The sequence below is a fragment of the Mobula hypostoma genome, chromosome 6 (assembly GCF_963921235.1).
Source record: "Mobula hypostoma chromosome 6, sMobHyp1.1, whole genome shotgun sequence".
In the NCBI taxonomy this organism is placed as follows: domain Eukaryota; kingdom Metazoa; phylum Chordata; class Chondrichthyes; order Myliobatiformes; family Myliobatidae; genus Mobula; species Mobula hypostoma.
In genome coordinates, this window is record NC_086102.1 from 27,520,096 (window position 1) to 27,544,228 (window position 24,133).

At 40.6% G+C, this 24,133-nt stretch overlaps 1 protein-coding gene across 1 annotated transcript; it reads right to left on the bottom strand.

Moving 5' to 3' along the window:
- Positions 1-348: 348 nt before the first annotated feature.
- LOC134347483 (interleukin-10 receptor subunit beta-like) lies at positions 349-19,810 on the bottom strand. The gene is made up of 7 exons (XM_063049806.1): positions 19,673-19,810; positions 13,835-13,958; positions 12,267-12,451; positions 12,014-12,177; positions 6,811-6,955; positions 5,447-5,604; positions 349-1,626 (listed from the first exon to the last, which is right to left on the bottom strand). The coding sequence occupies exons 1-7, from the start codon at positions 19,728-19,730 to the stop codon at positions 1,366-1,368; spliced, it is 1,095 nt and encodes a 364-aa protein (XP_062905876.1). The 5' UTR covers positions 19,731-19,810; the 3' UTR covers positions 349-1,365.
- Between the last annotated feature and the right edge of the window lie 4,323 nt (positions 19,811-24,133).

The following is a 24,133-nucleotide window of genomic DNA, read 5'->3' on the forward strand; positions in this document are numbered from 1 at the left end:
TTAAGAGACTCTTAGATAGGTACATGGAGCTTAGAAAATAGAGGGCTATGCGGAAGGGAAATTCTAGGTAGCTTCCAGAGTAGGTTACATGGTCGGTATAACATTGTGGGCCGAAGGGCCTGTAATGTGCTGTAGATTTTCTATGTTCTACATTTTAAGTATAAAACCCAAATATCTCATTGACTGTGGATTGCATTTTTTCCAAATATAATACTATCTTGCATTCCAAATAATTACATATGACTACAACAAAATATCACTAGGTTCTCTTGTTCGTTGGAACTCAACAGCAAGTATAGCCTTTGGTGAGCCCACAGCTGAAAGGAATTAGACAAGGGTGCACAATTAACTGACAATTTTTATTTAACAAGAACAAAAAAGTGCAAACAATTTCCAGTAGGTGAGGTAAGTGATGTAGGTACAATATAAAAAGTGACAAAAATGAGTTCAGAGAGCAAGAAAAACTGTTATGTGCGAACAGATGTGGAATTCATCTACTGGGGTAGACAGTTAATATTCCAGCTTGAATTATTGGATGTAGAAAATTGAATAAAAGGATAGCAAAACAAAGAAAATAAACGTTCTCCAGAATCTTCACTTACAGTAACAAATGGGTAAACAGCAAGTTTGACTGAAATCCTTCTGCATTTTAACCTATGGGTACTTATTTTATAAATTTAAAATCCCTAATCTATTCTTAATCTTCTTTTCCATAATAAATTTATGCCTCACACCTCTGAAAAAGTAAAACTTCCTGTATCAACTTATTGCACTGCCATTGCATTTTATGGCTTGTAGTGTTGCCATTTGTTTTAAGAGATATTTATAGGTCCTGATGAAGGGTCTTGACCCTAAACACCGACTCTTTATTCCTCTCCATAGTAATTGCCGGACCTGCTGAGTTCCTCCAGCATTTTGTGTGTGTTGCTCTGGATTTACAGCAACTTCAGAATCTCTTGTGTTTATACTTATAGTAAGTCAAGTTTACATCGTGAATCAGGTTAAATAGACTTAACTTGTAATGGAATAATTGATAGAAACATCGTACAGGTAAAGAATTGCAATATATTCATTTTGCTCATATTTTTCCTTTTGACTTTTGAAAGTTTCTGACTTTATTAAAATAAATTTAAATCCCAGTTAATATTCATAACAGTAAATATCCCTTGATAAAGGAGGGAAGTTTAACAGCTGCAAAAAAAAATCACCAAAAACCCTCTCAAAATCTTGTTTAAAATAATACCACTCCCTGGTTTTATTTGAATTGGAGTTTCATACTACAGGTATTTACTTCTGATATTGCTGGCAATGGACAACAACATATTCATGCCATCTCCCCCAGATAGTTCTCTGGCATTGTCTTGCTCACACAGAACTCTTTGGTAGTGTTTGCACTCTTGCATAAAAATTAGTGTTATTATGTTGTGCCTGTTTCTCTTCATCTTCACTTTCTTTCTTTAAGGTGTACATCTGAAGCATATCCAGTTTTGTAGGAATGTCAATATCAGTATCGTTAAGGCATTCTTGTAAATTTGAAAAAAAAAATAATTTGTCAAAAGGTTCTTCAGGCAGATTGTTAGTCTGAGGTGGCAGGAATGGAGAATTCATCCAAGGTTCTTTCAGGAACTGTGCATTAAAAAGAAGGAAAAAATGTTAAAGAGAGGTCTTTCCCAATTAAGCTGTAAACAAAAAAGCTTACATAAAACATTCTCATCTGTCCTAAGAGATGCCTTACTTTTTTTTTTGCTGGGATAAAAATGAGTACTCATGTTATTAAGGTTAAATTAAGCACACCTACATGAAAAGTTGTCCTGGGAAAGTCAGCATCCATGATCAAGGAAACCCACCACCAGGACATGGTCTCCTCTCGCTGCTGTCATCAGGAAGCAGATACAGGAGCCTCAAGACTCACACCACAGGTTCAGGAACAGTGATTACCCCTCAGCCACCAGGCTCTTGATCCAAAGGGGATAACTTCACTTGCCCATCATTGAAATGTTCCTAAAACCTATGGCAAACATGAGAAGGTCTGCAGATGCTGGAAATCCAAAGCAACACACAGAAAATGCAGGAGGAACTCAGCAGGCCAGGCAGCATTTATGGAAAAGAGTAAACAGTCGACATTTCGGGCCAAGACCCTTCATCAGGACTCCATCAGGACGGTGCCTGGCCTGCTGAGTTCCTCCAGCATTTTCTGTGTGCCACAACCTATGTACTCTTCATCTCATTGTTCTCAATATTTATTGTGTATTTATTGAATATTAATTCTTTCTTTTTGTACTTGCGCCGTTTGTTGTCTTTTTCACACTGGTTGAACGTCCAAGTTGGCGCAGTCTTTCACTGGTTCTCTTACAGACATTATTCTATAGATTTATTGAGTATGCCTTCACAAAAATGAATCTCAGGGTTTATATGGTGACATATAATGAATTTACTTTCAACTTTGAAATTTAGAAATCTAGAAGGCAATGAAAGTACGATATTCAAAGTGAAGACTTTGGAGATTCTATTGCATGATGGAGAAAGACTAAGGAGCTGGTGGTAGACCTGAGGAGAGCTAAGGTACCGGTGACCCCTGTTTCCATCCAGGGGGTCAGTGTGGACATGGTGGAGGATTACAAGTACCTGGGGATACGAATTGACAATAAACTGGACTGGTCAAAGAACACTGAGGCTGACTACAAGAAGGGTCAGAGCCATCTCTATTTCCTGAGGAGACTGAGGTCCTTTAACATCTGCCAGACGATGCTGAGGATGTTCTACGAGTCTGAGGTGGCCAGTGCTATCATGTTTGCTGTTGTGTGCTGGGGCAGCAGGCCGAGGGTAGCAGACACCAACAGAATCAACAAACTCATTCGTAAGGCCAGTGATGTTGTGGGGATGAAACTGGACTCTCTGACGGTGGTGTCTGAAAAGAGGATGCTGTCCAAGTTGCATGCCATCTTGGACAATGTCTCCCATCCACTACATAATGTACTGGTTGGGAACAGGAGTACATTCAGCCAGAGACTCATTCCACCGAGATGCAGCACAGAGCGTCATAGGAAGTCATTCCTGCCTGTGGCCATCAAACTTTACAACTCCTCCCTTGGAGGTTGAGACACCCTGAGCCAATAGGCTGGTCCTGAACTTATTTCCTGGCATAATTTACTTTTTACTATTTTAACTATTTCTGGTTTATTACTATTTATTATTTATGGTGCAACTGTAAGGAAAACCAATTTCCCCTAGGATGAATAAAGTATGACTATGACTATGACTATTTAAAGTGAAGGTAGATAGGTTCTTGATTCGTAAGGGAGTCAAAGATTATGGGGAGAGGACAGAAAAATAAGATTGAGAGGGATAATAAATCAGCCATGATGGAATGGCAGAGCAGACTCCATGATCTGCATGGCCTAATCCTGCTCCTGTGTCTTATGGACACACAAGAGCTGATACATTTACATTTTTAGTGCTTTTCATGAAGGAATCACATGGCCTCAATGTGTTGCTTGCTCTGGAAAAGGAAATTGTCTTTACTTGTTAGCACATATTGTAACTTGTGGGAGAGTATGAGCTTCGAGTGCACTCAACGCTACACACTCAGCTCAAATAGTCTCCACCATTAGACTCCAGCTGAGCAAAGTCTCTTCCAGAGTTTGGTGCTGCTGATAAGATAAATGAGCTACTTTTCACACCACACCCTACTTCTGGCAGTTATGTACTGAAGCAGCAAGCATCACGTCAGTCTGAAGAAATGACAATGCCAAGTTTCATTCTCCAGCCACACTGCTTTTAAAATTTTCCTGTAACTATCAAATAAATTATGGGTAGAAATTTCCATAAATTTATGGAAGTCATGTTTTTTTTTTGCATGTGTAGGTTACACATGGGGCTTCTGCCACAGCTGGGGTAGAGTAAGGATAATCTCAGAACAAACTCTCAGACCATATCAGAGTACTACCAGCTTATATCCTTTGTACTCTCATGTTCACCCATAAACCTCAGTGCAGCACATCTTTAAATGCAGAGCATCGAATAGCACAGTGCTGGAACAGGCTCTTCAGCACACAATGTTTGTGCCAACCATAGTGCCAGTTTAAACTGCAAATCTGCCTGCACATTGTCTACATCTTTCCATCCCCTGCCAGTTTGTTCATCTGCCTAAATGACTCTTAAACCTTGCTATCATCTCTGCTTCCACTACTTCCCCTCTCATTGCATTTCAGACATTTATCACTCTGTGTGTGAATAAAATCTGCCTCATTAACCTCCTACAGACCTTTCCCCCTTTCACTTTAAATTTACACCTTTTAGTGTTTGTCATTGTTACCCTGGGAAAAAAATCCTTATTATCCACCCTATCTCTGACTCTCATAATTTTATATATTTGTATCAGCCTCTGACAATTCAGAGAAAACAATCCAAGTTTGTGCAACCAGTCCTTATTGCTAATACTCTCTAATCCAGGAAATTTCCTGGTGAACCTCTCCTGCACGCTCTCCAAAGCCTCCATATCCTTCTTGTAATGCAACAATTATTAATGCACACAATACTCCAAATATGGCCTAACCAAAACTTTATATAGCTGCAACATGACTTCCTGACTTTTATACTCAACACCATAACTGATGATATGTTTTCTTACACAAAATGCTGAAGGAACTCAGCAAGCCAGGCAGCATCTATGGAAAAGAGTTGATGTTTTGGAGGAAGGGTCTCAGCCCAAAACGTCGACCGTACCTTTTTCCATAGATGCTGCCTGGCTTGCTGAGTTCCTCCAGCACTTTGTGTGTGTTGCTCAGATTTCCAGTATCTGCAGATTTTCTCTTGTTTGTGAAGTGCTTTTTAACCATCTTACCTACTTGTGTTGTCACTTTCAGGAAACTATGGACTTGCACCCCAAGATCCCTATGTCCTGTCATTTACTCTATACTTTCCCCTTAAAATTTGACCTCCCTATGTGCAACACCTCACCCTTGTTTGGATTAAACTCCATTTGTCATTTCTCTGTGCACATTTCCAACTTGTCTATACCCTGCTGAATCCTCCGATAATTTATTGCGTCACGTGAAAAATTAATAATCAGCCCACCTGCATTTTCATTCAAATCATTTATAGATATCACAAACAGAGATCCCTTAGGAATGACCTCCAGTCAGAAAAACACTCCCCTCCACCACTGCCCTCTGTCTTCTGTGACCAAGTCAATATCGAATTTAAACTTTTTGGATGCATAGTGCCTTTATCTTTTGGATTAGACTATGATGAGGGTTCTTGTTGAAAGCTTTACTAAAGTCCATGCATACAAAATCTGCTGCCCTACCCTGATCAAACATTGTTGTCACCTCCTCATCTTGAAAAAGAAAACAACAGCAACTGGATTATGTTCACAAAGATGACTTACATATATTTGATGGACTGTGAAGCAGAAATAAGAATTGATGCTTGGTGGAACACGTACCTGTTTTATGTGTTCAGGAAGTTTGTACGAAGGAAAGAAAATATATCTGATGATTCTGTATCCATGAAGTGATGCATAGAAAATGCCAATGATCACAAGAAAGACAACACAAAGTGATGCAAGAAAAATCACAACAATCTTCCAATCTGCAATTCTACCTGCAAGTGCAAAGAACAGCAATAAAATCAGTCAGTCCAAAATGACAGATGGGCACAAAACTTTTGAAAGAATGATGGAAATAAATGTTATGAGGTCATAGCCTCATTTTACAAAATGACTTGCAAAAATGGATTATATCAGTTGGCATCAGGTATAGCTTTGCAGTGCATGAATTGCAAAGTTGTGTAACCACAATGTTGTTTCTGGTCTACATTTCAACATACAGCCAGGGAAGGGGAAGAGAATGACTTCACATGATGACTTCATTTAAAAAGGATTTTAGCTGATTTGGTGTTGCTCCCAAAATGCTACAAGTATTGTATAATTAACAAGATTAGGTTCTAAAGGTATCATTAAAGCTTCCTTAATTCTTCTACTTATAGTTTCTAATATTTCACTGAAAAATAAATAATTCTAATCATGTAAAGTCCCAGTAGCAGAGGTTAAAATTAGCAAAAACATCAGATTTTTGGACTTATGCCATTACCTTATCTTACGTTCAGCAGAGCACATACATTTCTTATTTATTAGCGGTGGGAATTGAACCCCGATCTTACAACTGGCGCAGTAAATTGTTAATGTTAACTGCTACGCTACCATGCCTACCCTACAGACAGTGACCTGGATTCAATTCTGCCATTGTCAATAGAGCACTTGGAGGAAACCCACGTGAGCAGAGAGAGAGTTTGTACATTCTCCCTCTGCTCATGTGGGTTTCCTCCAAGTACTGTAGTTCCTCCCACACTTGCGAAGACACATGGGTTAGTAAGTTACGTGATCACAACAATGCACTTGCGCAGCGCGGGTTTGCTGGGCCAAAGGAGCCTGTCACTGTGCTGCATCTCTAAATTTAAAAAAATTTCAAGGCATAACACTGCTCCTATTCTTACATTTGTGTTCATTTTTCACACAGCAAGTCCAAGAAGCAACAAACGGAAAGATTTTTCATTCATTTGATTCTGATAGGGTTGGTTTAAATATGAAATCTGGTTGGCATAAATATGACCTTCTACTTCCGTATAGTTCTTTTGGTTCACCTGAACTGCAACAACACATTGTTATGGGAAGGTTTGTGAGTAGCTGACTTAGCAATAGCAGAGGGGACTATAACTCCTGTAAGCAGGAAAAAAACATGTGACCGATAAAGTATTGCTTATCTCATAGTACTTCTTTAAAAGGAATAGATTGATCAGATGTAATCATACCATTATCCATTGTAGTTTCACAGGTAATTGAACTCGATTGAGTTATTCGGTTATTCACAAAGGGTTTAACTTTCAAGCAGTAGGTGGTCCAAGGTTTCAGATTGGTGAGGGTTATCGTGTTCTGCTGGATGTAAGTTCTTTCACTCTGCGTGGAATTCAATAAATCTGATAGTTACATTCGTCAGAAAACAATCACATGAAGGATTAAGTCAATCACGTTAAATGGACCTTTTCAATGGGAAGTCGTAGCACTGAAGCTTTTTAGATACTGGCAATAGAAATATGTAATTGCTCCCAATGAACTTCCTAAAATGACCGATGTACTCGGAAAATTTTGTTGCAATGGGTTCAACAATTTAGTGAGAAAAACTGAATATAATTCGTATAACATAATTTGTTTCATGCTGGTGTATATGTGAAATAATTTTACAAAACATTAATTAACCCAATGCATAAATTTGCATTTAATCATTGATTTTAATATTCATATTAATAGGAACTTAATTTAATAATAGGACAAGGAAAAGAATGGTTAGGAATTTCTGAAATGCACTGTACCTGCGAATTTTTACCTTTCTCAGCAAGTGGAAGAAAAATTGACAAGAACTACCTTGCATTAAATTTATTAATCTCATCTTATTCGCATGTCCCTATTACTGCTCTAACACATGAACAAGTGTACATTAAGAAGTTCTAAGACACTGCCATTGGCCTGTTCACATGAACAAGTGTATATTAAGAAGTTCTAAAACCCTGCCGTTGGTCTGTTCACATGAACAAGTGTACATTAAGAAGTTCTAAAACACTACTATTGGTTTGTTCACATGAACAAGTGTACATTAAGAAGTTCTAAAACACTGCCGTTGGTCTGTTCACATGCGAAGTATCAGTTCCATGAAGAGAAAGACTGGCAATCGGAGCTGCCTAAAGCTAAAATAACTACCCATGAACCAGTTGTTATGCATAGTCCCATCAACTATTGTACACTGTGAAGTCTGTAGCAAGGAAAAGGCAGCATTAAACAAGTTCCCGTAAGCTGCAATAACCTAATAACCTAATAATTAACTGGCACTGTTCCCTCTAAGCTGCGTAGTTGCATGGTCACACAGTAACTGAAATGCTTCTGCGCACATTCCTTTGTTGCCATGCAGCTGGAATTTTTTTATATAATGTAAAAATAATTTTGAAATTATTTTAATATCATTTTGAAATACCCTGTAATTAATTATCTGTTAATGAATATATTCCATATATTTTCTAAATAATAAAGGTAACTTTTGAAATGCTTTAGAGCTATGTTGTCAGTGTTTCAAGTTCAACACTGTTACAAATTGTAAGAATAAACACAGAATGGAAGTTCTGAGAAAGTAAAGACTGGTTCAATTAAGACATTCACTGATAAATTGCTTAGAAACAAAGAATTTGAAGAACCATAAATCCTTGTTGACATCTTTGGAACATTGCAGGCTTCTGATGCTGACTGTGCCCATGGAATCAGTCTTATGAATTCAATCAAATGTAAATCCAGAAATAGACTAGAAGTGGAACACTTGGATGATCTAATGAGGATTAAGATGTATCTTTCATCTGGATGTGAAATTCATCTGGATAGTGTTAGTAGGCAATGGGTTTGTAATAAAGACAGATGAGAAAAAAACTGACCAAGTATGTAAGATTTTGAAAAGGATCTAGTGTTTTCCTGGTGTATATGACAAATAAACTCTTCTCAGGCTTTCAGCCAGGTACATGTATTGATAAAATTCTTTTCCTAGTTTTATTTCAATGGTTTCCTTTAACAGGCGGTCCCAAAAGCCATTGGTGTGGTACAGTAATTCTGTATTATCAAAGCCAATCCTATAGCCATTGCGAATGCAGTGTTCTGCTGCAGCCAATTCCTCTGGGTAACACAAACAGAGCAGAAACCTGATTGGTTGTGGACTAACCAATCAGGAGGGACAAACTACAGGGGTATAAATACCACCGGACTAGATATGCCCAGGCATCATCCCTGAAGAAGGTATCAGGGTTTGTCTTCAAAATGTCAGTTATAATGAAAAAGAGTTTATTTGTGACGTATTTTCTTTGTTGTGTTGTATTTTATTACACCATTCAATTAATAAATAAAATCAAAAGTATGTGATTTTTCAATTTTCATTCTAAATATGCATTGTATACATGTTACAAAAAACATTTAAAGTGCTGTGCAGTTTTAAGGCCTAATAAAAAAATTCCTGCTCAAAGCAATGGTTGGTCCATACAGCTGTAAAAATAAAATTAAGGGGAACATTGCTGACTGGATCTTCTGGTTCTGGGAAAATTATCATTCAGGACACAAGAAAATGCACCAACCCTCCACAGGGAGGGTTTATGACCAGGCTAGAAAGAGAAACAGTTCTAATGATCTTGGTTCAGTCCTGACCTCTGGCACGCTGTGTGCAGAGTTTACACATTCTCTCTTTGATCTTTTGGTTTCCTCCACATTCCAACGACCTGCTGGTGTGTAAATTGCCCCAAATGTAGGCATGTGTTAGAAGAATCAGGGGGAGTTAATGTGATTGTTAAAGAGAATGTGTTACGAAGAAATAAAATTAAGATTTCCCTGGGAGCCCTCAGGGAAAATGCGAGCCTAAGGCTTTTTTCAATGTCATAAGGAAATATGAGAAAGCACAAGAGTCATTTGAACGACATCATGCCTAAGACTGCATCGCTGTCTCAATATTGCAGCGGCAGGACAGTCTGTACAGACCAGGTAATATCTCTGGTGTGAGGGTTGTCTCTACAAGCACCAATTTGAGGGACAGGATGGCACACTCTGAAATAAAGCATGATCAGGGAAGAGAAAAGATCAATGATAATTTTAGAAAAATAGACAAATATTAGCAAACAAGTGAGGGAGCATAGATGTTCCCGAGGTATCAGAGTGGGAAAAGTTGAACTAAAAATGTGACATTTGACTAGAAATTTGCAGACTAAATGGAGTAATTTATAGTGATTTTTTTATATATTGCACTGTACTGTTACTGCAAAACAAATTTCCTGACATATGTCAGTGATAAAATACCTGATTCTGGCGTATTCTACAAAGCAGTCACCTTCCCTGTATTTGTTTTTTTCTAATGTATAGCTGACCACATTATGAACACTGAGTGCCTTTGCATCCCTGTGCAGATGTGTAGTAGAGAGTATCTGAACTTGCTGCATCACCGCATGGTATAGAAACTGCACTGCAGTGGACATGATGGCTCTATAACAGAGAGTCAAAACTACCCAACACGTCACCAGTACCAGCCTACCCACCCTCATGGACATGTACACAGAGAGGTGTCGGAAAAGGCCAATAACATCACGAAGGATCCCACCCACTTTGCTCACGGACTGTTTGTCCCACTCCTACCAGGGAGCAGGCTACGTAGCATCCATGCCAGGATCACCAGACTCAAAAATAGTTACGTTCCCCAAGCAGTAAGGCAGATCAACACGTCCACCCACTAACCTGCTCCAACACCACTATTTTATCATTCCTGTCAGTCATCTTATGTACAGACTCTTCTGCACCTAGCATCACTTTGCGGACATAAAAACAATCTATGTATATAAGCTTCGCTGTGTAGTTATGTTGATGGTGTTTTTTATTATTGTGTTCTTTATCTTATTGAGTTTCTTCTGGTGCTGCATTGGATCTGGAGTAACAACTATCCTAACGAAGTGTCTCAGCCTGAGATGTCAACTCTTTATTCTCTCCATCAAGAGCAGCCTGACCTGCAGATTCAGATTCAGATTTATTTCTTAGATGTGAAGTGAAACATGCAGTAGAAGCAGTCTTCTCCCCTCTCCCATCAAAATGAAGACAGTTGGAGACATGTACCATCAGGCTCAAGGACAGCTTCTATCCCACTGACACGGTTCTGGTTGCCTTATTATAGGAAGGACATGGAAGCTTCAGAGAAGGTACAGAAGAGATTTACCAGGATAATGCCTGGACTGGAGGGCATTTCTATGAAGATAAGTTGAGTAAACTATGGTTTTGTTTTGGAATGAATAAGGATGAGAAATGAGTTGATGGAGGTGCATAAGATGACAAGAGGTATAGATAGAGTCAATCACCAGAGTCTTTCCCCTCGAGTGGAAATGTAACAGGTGGACCTAGATCCGGGCACGCCAATAGAGGAAGGATGTGGAGACTTTGGAGAGGGTGCAGGAGAGGTTCAGGATGCTGCCTGGATGAGAGGATACGATCAATAAAGAAAGGTTGGGCAAAATCTGAGGAGCAACTTCTCACCAAAGTCAGCATGGATTCCTTCAGGAGAAATCTTCCCTGACAAATCTGTTAGAATTCTTTAAGGAAATAAGATGCAGGGTAGAGAAAGGAGAGTCAGTGAATGTTATTTATTTGGATTTTCATAAGTCCTTTGACAACATGCTGCACATGAAGCTGCTTAAGACTATCAGAGCCCATGGCATTCTAGCTTTGATCGAATACTGGCTGACTGGCACGAGGCCAAGAGTGGGGCAAAATGTGGCATTTGCTGGTGACTAGTGGTCTCTTGCAGAGGTCGGTATTAGGACCGCTTCTTTTCACGTCGTATATCATAGTTTGGATGGTGGAATTGATGGCTTGTGGCCAAGTTTCCAGATGCTGTTACAAAGATAGTTTGAGGGGCAGGTAGTATTAAGGAAGCAGACAGTCTACAGAAGTACTTGTATGGATAAGTTTAGGGGTAACACAAGGGGGAAACTTCTTTACTCAGAGAGTGGTAGCTGTGTGGAACGAGCTTCTTGTAGAAGTGGTGGAGGCAGGTTCGATTTTGTCATTTAAAAAAAATTGGGTAAGTATATGGACAGGAAAGGAATGGAGGGTTATGGGCTGAGTGCAGGTCGGTGGGACTAGGTGAGAATAAGCATTCGACTCAGACTAGAAGGGCCGAGATGGCCTGTTTCTGTGCTGTAATTGTTATATGGTTATATGGATAAGGAGAATGTGCAACGAAGTGTATGCTGGAAATGATATTAAATAATCTTGAATACAGTATAGTGGAAGAAGTACGAGTGAATTTCTACATCATGTGGAAGGACTGCTTGGGTTTTTGGTTGATGAAAAGGGAAGAGGTAAAATGACATGTACTATACCATTTTAACTGAATAGAATTTACAACCCTCCCCTTAAACAAAATGTTTAACTTGTTTCTCAGTCAATGAAATTTACCTTATTTTTCTCTGTAGCTTCCCAGTAAAAAACTTCATAACCCAAGTCCTGAAAATATTCATGCATAGATTTATTGTCATTTTCATTTACAGGTTCAGAGATGTAGACATCGAGCATATCCAATCTTGGCCTCACAGTCACTGCCAAAGGAGGTCCGATTTCAGCTGTATCACAAAGGAACAGAAGTGGAACACTTGGGGACAAATATAAATTTCAAGATAAATTAATTGGAACAAAAACTAATTAATCTTACTGTCACGAGAAGGTTCAAACTCTATGGCATTGGTCCAGTCAGATGTCTCATCTTTGTATTCAGCTCTCACACGCAGGTAATAACCAACCCCGATGGCCAGTTCATTAGACAAGTCACATTCTGTGACGTTGATGTTTGTACAGGCTTTTTCAAGATTCTTTCGATTATATTGATTGTTGTAGTAGCTGAAAAGAAGATGATTCAGACAATTACGTCGCCGCAATATACAGACCCTTGATAGATATCATATGTGACAATTTGCTGTTAATCATATCAAGTTGAGGGTAATTTCTCTGCCCGATGCTCTGATAAACTAGCCAAATGATTTATTGAATATAAATAAATAAATTCCTTGCTTTAATAAAATAACTATAAGGCAACTATCTCTCTAGCAAGTCCATCATTATTTTTTTCATTAGCTGGTTTGAGAAGATGGAAGGGAGCCTTCCCTTTGAACAACTGATGAGATAATACCCCAGCTGTGCTACCTTTAGGATACTCCAGACGTTTGGCCCAGTGATGATGAACAGACAATGAGATACGTCTAAATGGGAAGTGCTTTAAAAAAAACCTTCCTTCAACATGCTTCTCTAAGTTAGTTCTCAAGTTAGTGGTCATTGGTGTTGAATGATGCACAATTTTGGATCAGTATCCCTCATTGCTCAAGCTCAGTTTGAAATTATTCCTTGCAAACAGCAGCATAGTTCAGGAGCAAATGTTGGCAGAATTCTCAGAAGAAAGCCTTTGTTTTCTTTCATATTCATTTTATATTCAGCTAAGAGCATAAATGGGTGTTGGCTTAATACCTTGAATATTAACAATGCAGTGCCTCCTCAGCATTTAGGTTTCTAAACCAGCAGCCTCCTGAGGTAGAAGTTCTAACGCTGAGCCAAAACTGAGTAGAAATCATTGGCAAAGGCCTTGTATCCCTTTTGCCAATCAACCTTCCAGCTCTTGGCTCCATCCCTCCCCCCGTCGTCTTCTCCTATCTTTTCAGATCTCCCCCTCCCCCTCCCACTTTCAAATCTCTTACTATCTCTTCTTTCAGTTAGTCCTGATGAAGGGTCTCGGCCCAAAATGTTGACTGTACTTCTTCCTATAGACACTGCCTGGCCTGCTGCATCCACCAGCATTTTGTGTGTGTTGCTTTCCTTCAATAATGATTTATGTGTTTTCTCTAAGAAAAAAATGAATAGGCATTCGAAAAACATTTTTTGTTCTACTTCCTCATTTCTCACTTTTTGACCTCTCTTGGTCTCTCAAAACCATGACATTTATATTCAAAAGGGTAACCAATTACTACTGTGATTAAGATATAGAAATGCTGTATCAAAACAGCGAGCTGTTGGTCTCCCTTCCTTCTGTGGCAGAAGTGACAACTCTCTCTCTGATGCTTTGTTGCTGCCTTTGCGTGGGGGGAGGGAGGCTCTTGGGTTCCAATATTTTTCCATTATTCATTCATTCTTTGTTTTTTTCCCTCTTAGTGTCGTGGATGTCTGTGAAGAGTAAGAATTTCAGGTTGTGTACTGCAAATGTTCTCTGACATTAAATTAAACCATTGAACTCACCTTTGATATTCGACTGAATAATGAATGTCTCCTTTGCGATAAGTAACTGGGCTCCATTTGAGTACATTCTTAAAATTGATGGATTGCATTTTCACATTCTGGGGTGAAGATAGCTTTCCAAAAACTGTATAATAAAAACAATAGTTTAATTTGTATGTTTCTAAGAGGAATCTTATCTTTCATATCATTATTTCGCTAGTTATAAACTCAATCAAATCCCTGCGGTCAGCCATAATTTCATTTTAACTTTGCTATAGGAAATGCCTTTTATGACCTCATCTCCCCCCCAACCCCCAAGGTTTGTGCACTCTTCTGCTGAGAGGAAATATGGATGACCTGTATCACACCCTTCTATGCCTCGGTAATTAAAGTATTCTAGATTCTTCTTAAGTGTTGTGAGAATACCTGCTTCCATTACTCATTCACTTCCAGATTTCAAGCACAGCATGGGTGAAAATGTTCCTTCTTACATGCCCTCTAAACCCTATACTTCAATGCTTCAATACTTCAAAATATCTTACTCACTCTTCCTTCAGTTAGTCCTGACGAAGGGTCTCGGCCTGAAACGTCGACTGTACCTCTTCCTAGAGATGCTGCCTGGCCTGCTGCGTTCACCAGCAACTTTGATGTGTGTTACTTCAATGCACTCTAGTTTAGGATGCCTAGCAGAACCCTCTGAAATGTTTCATCCTTAGCTTAATGCATGGAAGATTAGATGAGTTTTGTTTTAGATGTGCGACATTATATATCCAAACTTTATTCTTTTTTTTTGGTCTACCATCATTTAGGGTATGAGCACAAGAGCTCCATTTAGTGTTAAAATGCTCAGAAAATGCCCTAGATATAATGGGACAGAACACTATCAATGATGAATGTTCACCCATTAACCACCTCCTTAATGTTATTGCAAAACACTATTCATGAAAATGTGGCGTGGTTTCAAGAATTCCCTGAGGCTATTTATGTAGTTGGTTTCATTATTGAATTTAGGGAGGTGGTGTAAGGAAATAGAACAAGTTTTGGCTTTGTTACGGTTTAGTTGTTCAAGATTTAGAGTGATATTTTATTTGGCATATGCTTTGAATTTAACTTGGAATGATTTCGATGATGGGAAAAGCTATTTTCCCAGCTAATCCCTAAAGCTTTTAAATGACAATTCGATATAAATCATTGGGTGCTTTTAAAGTGAGTGCAGAGCTATCACTAAACACAAAATAACATGTTTAAACATATTTAGTTTCACTAGGAGATTTCTGGAAGAATGGAAGACTGTATCTGCAGATTTCTTTCCAAGTCATGTGCCAGTCTGACATAAACAATTAGCTGTACATTCTTCTTTGCTGGCTTAATCATTCTGAACTCCTTACCTAATTGCACTGTGGTTGCTGCATCACCAGAAGGAATGCTGTGGTTCAAGAAGGCGGCTTTTCACCATTTTCTCAAGAGCAGCAGGGACTGGCAATAAATAACTTTCCAGTGATCCCATATCTCATAAATGAATAATACAATAACTGGACAGCAGGTTGTTGTATATTTGTGGTTGGCATCCATCTGTCTCAAAGGGTGATCATCATCACAATCCTGGGCGGAAAGCATGGAGATCCTGAGATGCACAGTCATCAAGATCCCCCTCTCAGCCTCACCAGTGTCATCCAAAGGAAAACCTATGAAGCAATATATTTGGCACCAGCTTGACTGCAGGAACCGCCAGAAGGTTGTTCAATGATGTCCAGCTGCCCTGGGGGCTCCACTCACCATTTGCTGTCTGGGTTTACTCCTTTGTCTCTCCCGAGGCTGCCCATGAGGCAGTGGGGCTATTTACCCGTAGCTGGGGATCTGGTTCACGAGCACCAGGGGCCAGACCTCCTCCCTGTCCTCAGTAGTTCAGCCTGAGTCCAAAAGGAGTTCAGTTTCTGTGTGTCGACAGTGAGGAGGCACTACATGAGGCTTGCTGTTGTAGAGGCTGTGTACTGGTTGGGAAAGACTTACACATTTGGCTCTGCTTTTAGCAAGAAGCTGAATGTGAGAGTGACAAGGACTACTCTCTACTCTACCACACTAGATGCATCATAACAACCATGTTGTATTTTTAATATTTCAGTAACACAACATAACACAGGTCATTAGTTTTCATAAGTTAGCAACAATAATCATCAATGTTGTTACCAGATAAGAAAAATAATTTCTATTTATAAAGTATATGACACACATTGCAACTGATAAATTACATGAAAGAATAATCTTTATGTAATATGGGAAAACACAGCCGTCAGTTTTCACACCTCAAATAGAAAATGAAGTAGAAGTCAACTGACTTGTTTTGGAGGACCTGGCTGAGATAGCTGGGACAGTCAAGGACCTGCCTTCTTTGTGTAGAGTACTGGTAACTTTAATATCCACCCAAACAGACCATGCATTAGTTTACCATCTTATCAAAACGATTGACAACATTACACTCAATTTGTGTATATGAGTCCTGAAGTCAAGGTCAAACTCATGGCATCACTAATGAGAGCCAGCAACAAGTACCATGCCGGCCTAGAGAACATCGGTAGAATATTACAGGGAAAGGAATATAAGGAAAACAGTTCAACAATAAATGCAAGGTAAAATGGTAGCATTTAGGAAATACTGGGTTAGTTCTTTTTCAAAATAAAAACAGTGATCTATCCTTTTTTAAAATTACAATAATGATTGGGCTGAATTGCTGGATGATGTCCCTTGTGATGGGTTACAGATAAAAGTGTTATGTCTTGCATATATGAGCAATTAGAACTCAATTCTTCCAAAAATAGTTCACGATTTAATGAACAAGATGGTTTTCAAGTTGCTGAGAGATGCTTTTTGAGAATGTGGACCTTTGAGGGATCTGTGATGGGTTATTGAGCTAAATGTCTCAGAAGAAACTATGATTGATGAGAATCATTCTCTTTGGACTGTCCTTGCTTTCTGGTAATTACATGGCCACAAGTAACTTTACTCTTGCAAAAGTGATTATTCCCAGAAAAGAGATAACGAGAAAGGCACTTTCAGAATCTTCTCTATCTATAAAGAAACAAGGTTTCACTTTGAATGCCTCACAATGATTTGCTCATTGTTAACGTTTACTCAATTGCAGCCCAATATATAGTTTGCCAGTTTGACATTTTCTTTTAATTTATTGTTGTAACCCTATCAGAACCTTGTGGGCAGCACGGTAGTGAACTGGTTGGCACAACAATTTACAGTACCAGCGGCATGGGTTCATTTCCTGCTGCTGCCTGTAAGGAGTTTTTAACGTTCTCCCTGTGACCATGTGGGTTCCCTCCGGGTGCTCCAGTTTCCTCCCATAGTCCAAAGACCGATCGGTTAGTATGTCACTGTAAATTGGCCCGCTCCGTGGTGTATCTCAATAAATAAATAACTAAATAAAGAAATCCCACTGGATTGAGTGATTTTAGGGATAGAAAAGACAGTGATAGAACAGACTTAAAAGCAAAGTAAGAACTTACAGACAAGGGCTTAGTTAGAGAGGAAGCCAGTTAAGTGAGCAAGCAGAGCAGGCCAGACTTAGGTGATTTAGGAGACAGAGAGCAGCATGTGGAATGGACACATTTATTTATGTGGAGGTAGAAGCTGGGAGGCAAGGCGGACAGTGTTGGAATATCAAGACAATTGAACAGAAAATCCAATCAAGTTCTATTTTTTTTAACCTTCATCACTGAGAAAATGAGTTTGATTATCTTTTGCATGTGTTTCAACAATGATACAGCTGAACAGCAATGTTACAGGCAATATGGGTGTACTGGAGTGGGCAGCGATAGCAAGCATTGAATTATTTCTCAGAGTAATGGAGCAATTATTATTTACAACGTGCTGTTTCGTTTGCATAATAGAGCACTTATTTGATGAAGGGGCACTCTTCGGAAACTACCTTATCATTGTGAATTTATTAAAAACATTGGGAGAAGGGCTGAATTGCAACAGTGAAAAAAATGAAATAAAGCTGAAATTCAATCAGTTTACAATTTGTTTAAGGATGTGCTTTTTTAAGAGAAAATTGTAAAAAAAAAGAGAACCACTTTTATAAAGAGGAAGCAATGAATACCTAATATGCTAGAAGACATTAATATTAATACAAATCCAGGCAAATTTAAAAGATCAACATTTCAGAGTTAAATTTCATGTTAAATTTGAATGTTCTCAGTTACTTTATACACACATACTGTCTATTCTTTCTCAGACCAACTTCAGAATGGAGGATGCTTTATTTCTAATTAAAATCAAAAATACTGCAGATGCTGGAAATTTGGAACAAAAGCAAGTAAACCCTATTCAAACTCAGCAGGTCAGGCAGCATTCGTGGAAAGAGAAACAATCAGTGTTTTGGGTTTGTGATGTTTCAGTTCTGACCTGAAAGGTTGACTGTTTTTTTTGTTCGACAGAAAACCCGACTCACTTCTCCCCTGGTTTTGTGTGTTTTGGGTTGGAATGCGGTCTCTGTGAAGGTGGCCGAGAGAGGCACTGTCATAACATTTTTAAAAATATGTAGATGAGTATTTGAATTGCCCGGACATGAAAGGCTACAGACAAGTGCTAATAATCTCCTCTGGACCCTCTCTCCAATGACAGTACATCTTTCTTAGATAAGAGGCCCAAAACTGCTCAGTATATTCCACCCCAAATGCCCGTTCTCTACTCTGAGCTGTTGTGGTCAGAGACTCGCAAGAGAAAGTGGGAAAGTGAAAACTTATTCTTCAAGAAATCTTTTCTGCATACCCTTGAAGCTATCCTCTTGCTAATCAATTCCTATGACACTGCTCACACTAAGTGGAGTTGTTGCACTCATAACTATATTTTCCCTGTGCATCCTTTGTAACGTACTCATCAGTGAACAAACGCGTTGCAAGCGCTAAAGTTACCTCTGGATTTCAATCTGAGCTGAATGTATTTTCATATATTAAGCTTTTAGTGAAAGTTTTGAAAAGTCATGGCACAACTTCGGGAGATGTGCAATTTGGACTAGGAAAAGCTTTCTACGCAAAGGATGATAATATGGAAAACTTCGACATTACTGCTGGATATGCAATTGGCAGAACTAGGAGCCCGAAAGAGACAGATTATTGAGAACAAGATCACATTTATCTCTTTGTACTTGTGTCATTAAAGATGTGTGGTTCTTCAAGTTGCTGATCTCTGCTTCCCAAAGCGGGGTACAGTATACTTAATGTTATAGAATTGGAGTACTGTAGGGGGGTCCTCGTCCCTCGCGACACAGAGTGTAAATTTAATAATATCCTTTGAATAGGGGATTGTTAAAATCACTGAAAATATTATGGTGGAATAGAACGTTTCTGTCTGAAGTAATAACGTGCAGGTGTTGGTATTCCTCCTCTCGGTAAAGAAGCGGAAGGCAGGAGGGACCATGATCTCGCTGACCGGCTGCGGGGCTGATTGTACCATTAATGGCAACGGTAACTCTCGGCAATATTCCTAATCTTTTCTCTTTGTTTCCCCACCCTCCGGAATCAATAGAGTCTTTCTAGGTGGCTTTAAAATAAATTGGTGAAAAATTCTCAGTCACCGAACAGAAAGTGCACTCGGAAAGAGGAAGTGAACATTCCTATTTTTACCAGTTGGCAAAAGTGCGCAGAGATTGCTATATACATTCGGTCACGCCTATATGTAAAATGATATAACTGATTTAAAACTAGAAATGGTAAAAAAATAATATTAATGTTCCGGATTTCCCGTGTTTTTCTATTCGATATAGTTCCAATCTGGCGTTTAACACCATGCCAGGCTGCTCAACACCCCGATCGGTTTATAGATCTGAGGGATACAATTGAGAACACTGACCTGGGAGCGTTAAAACTGCCGCCAACGTGGAATACAGCAAGATTTCTGCCACAGTCATACCTCCCTCTGCTCGACTGCCTCGATTACCAGTAACCTCAAAATTTCCTTATTCTTCCCTATCAGCTTCGAACTGTGTGATCAAGGTTACAACTGGGCGGAGATTACCTGGAAAGGCCTCCAATTGCATTTCTCAGGAAATAGAATCGAGAGTTTGCCCTTTGGCAAAATAAATGTCTTTGTTAGTTAGTTGGCAAAACAAGATGTTTCTTAAAAAGTCACTGAAATGCTGATCATTACAATGGTGAATGGAGGAGATGCTAAAATGAGGATCACCAGGCAGCATGTAAAAGAGCAACAAGATAGATTTAAAAGGATGCTGCCTGGATTGGGGAGCATGCCTTATGAGAATAGCTTGAGTGAACTCGGCCTTTTCTCCTTCGAGCGATGGAAGATGAGAGGTGACCTGAGAGAGGTGTATAAGATGATGAGAAGCATTGATTGTGTGGATAATCAGAGGCTTTTCCCCAGGGCTGAAATGGCTATTACGAGAGGGCACAGTTTTAAGGTGCTTGGAAGTAGGTACAGAGGAGATGTCAGGGGTAAGTTTTTTTACACAGAGAGTGGTGAGTGTGTGGAATGGGCTACCGGCGATGGTGGTGGAGGCGGATACCATAGGATCTTTTAAGGGACTCCTGGATAGGTACATGGAGCTTAGAAAAATAAAGGGCTATGGGTAACCCTAGGTAATTTCTAACGTAAGTATATGTTTGGCACAGCATTGTGGGCCGAAGGGCCTGTATTGTGCTGTAGTTTTCCTATATTCCTTCTATGTTTATAAAATACTGGAGGAACTCAGAAGGTCAGGCAGCATCTTTGGATGGTAATAAATTGCTGATATTTCTCCAAGATGTGAGCATGATGTGAGCAAGATAACATCATGCTCACATCAAACCTGTCAAGCCTCCTCAGGATGTTAGTTTTAATGAGAATCCTTTCTCACTTTTCTGGCCTAGCCTGCCCAGTCTTCCTGCCTAAGACCACTTGCCCATTCCAGTTGTTCGTATGTCATATTTTCACTGAATTGTTTTCAATGCATTAATTTCTTCACATCAATAAGGAGAAGGTTATCCTACCTAATATCTTTAGTAGAACCTTTCCTAATCTGAGGGAAGTTGGAAAACCAAAACTAGTGCATCAGCTATTTCAAAACGCAAACACGAGGAAATCTGCAGATGCTGCAAATTCAAGCAACACACATAAAAAATACTGGTGAACGCAGCAGGTCTGACGAAGGGTCTCGGCCCAAAACGTCGACTGTACCTCTTCCTATAGATGCTGCCTGGCCTGCTGCGTTCCACCAGCTATTTTTATGTACATTGCATCAACTATTTCACTCATTTTAACATCTAGACAGTCTCAGCCTTCAGCTCCAACAATTTGCTTCATACCACTTCGCTGGTGATTGAAAGTTTCCTAAATTTCCAAATTAACGCTATTTCTACCGTGTTTCCTTGTATCCTTAGAGGCAAGACATGACTGTTCTAAACAGACGTCTCTCAATTCTGAGGCTAGGCCCATGAGTCCTAGGCTCCCCCACTATAACAAACATCCTCTCCAATCCACTCTATCTGGGCCTTTCAATATTTGCCAAGTTTCAGTGAGGTCCTTCCTCATTCTTCTAAACTCCAGAAAGTACAGGTCCAGAGCCATCAAACTCTCCTAATATATTAACCCCTTCATTCCTGGAATTGTTCTCGTGAACCATCTCTGGACCCTCTCCAATGCCAGCATATCCTTTCTTAGATCAGGGGCCCTAAACTGTTCACAATGCTTTGACTGCTGTCTAACCAATGCTTTATACAGATTCAGCATTATATCCTTAATTTTCTATTCTAGACCCCTCAGAATGAATGTTAACATAGCATTTGTATTCATTATCACTGACTCAACTGACATATTACCTTCACTTCCCTCCCCTTTCTTGATCTCTCTGTCTCTATCTCTGGAGACATCTTATCTACTGATATCTTTTATAAACCCGCTGACTCTCACAGCTCGCACGAGGAAATCTGCAGATGCTGGAAATTCAAGCCACACACATGCTGGTGAACGCAGCAGGCCAGGCAGCATCTCTAGGAAGAGGTGCAGTCGACGTTTCAGGCCGAGACCCTTCGTCAGGACTAACTGAAGGAAGAGTGAGTAAGGGATTTGAAAGTTGGAGGGGGAGGGGGAGATCCAAAATGATAGGAGAAGACAGGAGGGGGAGGGATGGAGCCAAGAGCTGGACAGGTGATAGGCAAAAGGGATATGAGAGGATCATGGGACAGGAGGCCCAGGGAGAAATAAAAGGAGGGGGAACCAGGGGATGGCAAGGGGTATAGTGAGGGGGACAGAGGGAGAAAAAGGAGAGAGAGAAAAAGAATGTGTGTATATAAATAAATAATGGATGGGGTAGGCGGGGGAGGTGGAGCATTAGCGGAAGTTTGAGAAGTCAATGTTCATGCGATCAGGTTGGAGGCTACCCAGACGGAATATAAGGTGTTGTTCCTCCAACCTGAGTGTGGCTTCATCTTTACAGCAGAGGAGGCCATGGATAGACATATCAGAATGGGAATGGGACGTGGAATTAAAATGTGTGGCCACTGGAAAATCCTGCTTTCTCTGGCGGACAGAGCATAGGTGTTCAGCAAAACGATCTCCCAGTCTGCGTTGGGTCTCACCAATATACAGAAGGCCGCATCGGGAGCACCGGACGCAGTATATCACCCCAGCCGACACACAGGTGAAGTGTCGCCTCACCTGGAAGGACTGTCTGGGGCCCTGAATAGTCGTGAGGGAGGAAGTGTAAGGGCATGTGTAGCACTTGTTCCGCTTACAAGGATAAGTACCAGGAGGGAGATCAGTGGGGCGGGATGTGGGGGACGAATGGACAAGGGAGTTGCGTAGGGAGCGATCCCTGCGGAAAGCAGAGAGAGGCGGGGGAGGGAAAGATGTGCTTAGTGGTGGGATCCCGTTGGAGGTGGCGGAAGTTACGGAGAATTATATGTTGGACCCGGAGGCTGGTGGGGTGGTAGGTGAGGACCAGGGGAACCCTATTCCTAGTGGGGTGGCGGGAGGATGGAGTGAGAGCAGATGTGCGTGAAATGGGGGAGATACGTTTGAGAGCAGAGTTGATGGTGGAGGAAGGGAAGCCTCTTTCTTTAAAAAAGGAGGACATCTCCTTAGTCCTGGAATGAAAAGCCTCATCCTGAGGGCAGATGCGGCGGAGATGGAGGAATTGCGAGAAGGGGATGGCATTTTTGCAAGAGACAGGGTGAGAAGAGGAATAGTCACATTCTTTTTCTCACTCTCCTTTTTCTCCCTCTGTCCCCCTCACTATACCCCTTGCCCATCCCCTGGTTCCCCCCCCCCTTTTATTTCTCCCTGGGCCTCCCATCCCATGATCCTCTCATATCCATTTTGCCTATCACCTGTCCAGCTCTTGGCCCCATCCCTCCCCCTCCTGTCTTCTCCCATCATATCGGATCTCCGCCTCCCCCTCCCACTTTCAAATCTCTTACTAGCTCTTCTTTTGGTTAGTCCTGACGAAGGGTCTCGGCCTGAAACGTCGACTGTACCTCTTCCTAGAGATGCTGCCTGGCCTGCTGCGTTCACCAGCAACTTTTATGTATGTTGACTCTCACAGCTATGTGGACTATGCCTCCTCCCATCCTGTCACTTATAAAAATGCCATTCCCTTCCCTCAATTCCCACTTCTCCGTCGCGTCTGCTCTCAAGATGAGGCTTTTCATTCCAGAACTAATGAGATGTCATCCTTCCTCAAAGAAGGGGGCTTTCCCTCCTCCATCATGCGCATGTGCCGGTCGTGCATGCAGCCTGTTACAGCCGTTCCGATCAGTATTCTTACTTTTTAACTTACGTTATTTTTTGTATTTTTTTTGCACGGTAACACGTCGAAGCTGCACCCTCTCTAACATGCTGGTAGAGAGAGTTTTAGCTGGGTTTTTAGCGCTGGAAATAGTTACATTCCGACACGTCTTATTAGGGGGACAGAAGCATGGTCGCATTGTTTATTCCAGGGACCAGCTGATTGAGTTTATGCCGGCCGGTTTAGCGAGCAGAGCGGCAGACACCCCTGCTGAAATCTGGAGGAAAACACACAGAGGATGCAGAGGGGGGATCACAAAGGCGAGGAAAGAGGACTGGGTCGAGACATCAGAGACTTATGGAGAGGAGGAGTTCGGTGGGTAATAAAATGGACGAGTTCACAGCGCTAGCCAGGTGTCAGAGAACATTTCGGGAGTGCAGTGTTATGTGTTTCACTGGAACAGGGCTGCACGAGGACAAACCCGATCAAAACTTTTCCATGGACGGCTTCCAGACCGTTCGGGCTGTCCAGAAGTGCACTGACAGCGGTAAGCATAAAGGAGTTGGGTGCTTACTGTTCTGGTTACAACAGAT